Source organism: Pinus tabuliformis, chromosome X (assembly GCF_031772625.1).
Source record: "Pinus tabuliformis cultivar Carrire ecotype Pingquan chromosome X, CPIR1, whole genome shotgun sequence".
Classification (NCBI taxonomy): Eukaryota; Viridiplantae; Streptophyta; class Pinopsida; order Pinales; family Pinaceae; genus Pinus; species Pinus tabuliformis.
The window spans coordinates 639,325,764-639,329,028 of NC_142308.1; the positions used below are offsets into that span (position 1 = coordinate 639,325,764).

At 37.2% G+C, this 3,265-nt stretch overlaps 1 protein-coding gene across 1 annotated transcript; it reads left to right on the forward strand.

The window, feature by feature from the left end:
* Positions 1-1,219: 1,219 nt before the first annotated feature.
* LOC149141613 (GDSL esterase/lipase At4g16230-like) lies at positions 1,220-2,750 on the forward strand. The gene is made up of 5 exons (XM_089453360.1): positions 1,220-1,472; positions 1,580-1,695; positions 1,795-2,031; positions 2,133-2,391; positions 2,497-2,750. Exons 1-5 carry the CDS (start codon positions 1,220-1,222, stop codon positions 2,748-2,750), a joined length of 1,119 nt encoding a protein of 372 aa, XP_089309486.1.
* The last annotated feature ends 515 nt before the right edge of the window (positions 2,751-3,265 follow it).

The following is a 3,265-nucleotide window of genomic DNA, read 5'->3' on the forward strand; positions in this document are numbered from 1 at the left end:
CATGATGATAATGCTACAGTACTTTGCTTTTTGCTACTCCACGAAATAACCCCGGATCCAATACTAAATGTTTAACCTGTGATTGACCTTCGATCATCCAGGTTACCTCCCAATCAAAATCTGAATAACTTGCTAAAATAACATCAGAAATGTGAGTGTATAAAATGCCATAATTACAAGTACCACTAAGGTACCTCAACACACATTTTGCTGCAATCGAGTGACATTCAAGTGGTCTCGACATAAACTGGCTCAGCACACTAATAGAATATGCTAGATGAGGTCTAGTTGTCCTGAGATATATCAAACTTCCCACTAGCTGTCTATACAAAGTGGCATCCACCTGTTTTGTGCCATCATCACTGCTTAACTTGACATTCTGCTGTAATGGTGTTGCTGTTGTTTTACACTGTTACATTCTGAATCTTTCCAACAGGGTTCTGGCATACATTCCTTGAGTTAGAAAAGTCTGAATACAATCTTTCCACACCTCCAAACCTAAGCGATAATGAAGATCTCCGAGGTCATTTCTTTGATCAAATTATTTGCATTTCCTATTATAATCATGTCATCCACATACAAAGAAATCAAAATGATTTGCCTCTGTTTATTTATCTTGGTATACAGGTTCAAAATGATTTGCGTCTGTTTATTTATCTTGTATACAGGTTTGGGTCGTTGACGCTCCTATGAAAACCATGTTGTATAAAAAATGAATCAATTTTCTCATACCATGACATCGGTGCTTGTTTCAAACGATAAAGTGTCTTATCCAATTTACACACTAAATGTTCATTCTCCTTTTTCACAAAACCAGGAGGTTATACTAAATAAATTTGCAGACTTAACATCTCGCTGGTGTAGCTTCGATTTATGTTTTGTTGATAAAAATTTTATTTTTTGTTGCAAGCTGAAAATCTTTATCCTCTTTCCTGTTTGGTTCTCTCTCATAGATTTAAACTCTTGAAAGTACGCAGCAGTCAGCCATCCACGACCACGAATATCTGCGGTATTTGCGATTTGCTGTCACCTTACCCGCCGCTCATTTTTTTTCCAAATAAGTGTTCTGAACGAAACATGGGGACGACAATGTCATGGCTTCGAGAAAGCCTGCCTCCTCATCCCGGTGTATCATATCCCTGTAAACGCATTTCTTTCTTTTCACTTATCTGCATCCATCCACACCTCCCCTACTTCCCTGCACTCATATTCCTTTATCATGGAATTCTTTGCAATGTTTATTGCCTGCTCCAGAGCAACCCTTATATTGTTTTTATCTTTTCCTTCCGCTACTGCCATTCACTATAACGTCCCGGCCATGTTCATTTTTGGGGATTCTCTATCAAACGCTGGTACCAACAATTTCATTGCCAACACAACCTCCAAAGATAATTTTCCCCCAAACGGAGAGACCTCCTTCCATCACCCAACTGGTCGTTTCACTAACGGCCGAACTGCATTCGATTTTATCGGTAATTTTTTTCTCTTACTTATTCGGCTAATTATCTCAATTAGTGATATTTATATGGTTGATTCTATCATTAGATGATTAATATACGTATGATATTTTTATTCACAGCTAGTAAGTTAAGGTTGCCCTTCCCTCCATATCTGAAGCCAAGATCTGATTTCTCTCGTGGTATCGATTTCGCATCTGGAGGAAGCGGATTACTAGATTCCACGGGGAATTACTTGGTGAGTGCCAAAATAGATACATGTTCATTCTAATTGATACACACGAATTTACATGTTGAAAATAAGCAATTAAACGTTGGTGGCGTTTTAGCAACGCAGAATAGCATCCCTTTAAGTCTCCAGATACGCCAATTCGCCAATTATTCTTCGCGTCTAGGGAAAAAAATTGGAGGAGATTCTTATGCAAAAGAATATCTATCCCAGTCCTTGTATAGCATTACCAGTGGTGGCAATGATATTGGCCTCAACTATTTAGCGAATACCACCTTCCAAAAGTCTACAATTGCCCAGGATTTCGTTAAGTTGCTGCTTAGTAAATATAACGAACACTTGTTGGTATGTATAAAGCATTCATATTTTATTTTTACCAGCTAATTGTTGACCTGTTTTTCCGATTCTGATCATTTTTGGGGTATTCTCTACATGTGATGTTGTAGGCACTTTACAAAAATGGGGCAAGAAACTTGCTTGTATTAGATATCGGCACTCTGGGATGTACTCCAAATTCGAGGCTCGCAGGAGCGAAAGCATATAACGGTGGATGTGTGGAAACTGCAAATCAGCTGGCAGTGGCATTTAATGATGGTCTCAGGCTGCTCGTCAATCAGCTGAATAAAAAATTAGACGGGGCAACCATCCTGGTTGCTAACGCTTATGATTTCGTATTAAATTTAATTCAACACGGCGAATCCTATGGTAAAATACAGTTAACTAGTACAAATTTCAAAAACGTTATAGGCGTGGATTGGCATTGGCATGTGAATTTTCTAAATGCAATATGGGACGTGTCTTTGGTTGCAGGTTTTAAAAACACGACGTCTGCGTGCTGTGGAGCGGGGCCATTTAACACTGCTGTATCTTGTGGGTTTGAGATTCCGAAGGATAAGCGTGGAGAATACAGAGCTTTTCTGTGCAAACGTCCAGAGAAATATGTACTTTGGGATGGATACCATCCCACTGAGAGAGCCTATTGGATGGTTTCTCGCCAGTTTTGGGAAGGAAATACTTCCTTCATCACACCTTTCAATCTCAAAACGCTACTGGACAAACATTGAAGAGTATATCATTATTTTTCCTTTGACTTTGTATTTGGGTAGCGATAAGTCTGACTCATTTCAGATTCGTCACTTCGTCCATGTGTCGTTATCATTTGTATGTCTTCTAATCAGCATGCCTAGTGGCAAAATATATTTGAATAATTGCAATGATTATTAGGTTCATGGATAAGTTGAATGTTTGATGGATTATAAAATGCATAAAAAGCCTTTTGCTATTTAAAGAATTGATTCTAAGTAGTAACTGTATGGGATGTTATAAAGGAAACGTTATAAGTGAATAGTATAATACGGAAGAAGCCTATAATTATAGTTTGAAAGGGAAATTTTAATGTTGTTATTGCTAGATGTTATTAGTGACATTTGTTTTTCACTCATATTATTTAATTTTTAAAATTAAAGTTAAACTTTTAATTTTTAAATAAAAATATGTTTTTCTTTGAAATTAAATTAATGGCAAAAAAAAATTATTAACTAATCTCATCCAAGCTCGAAGATAAACCTCCCTATGAGGA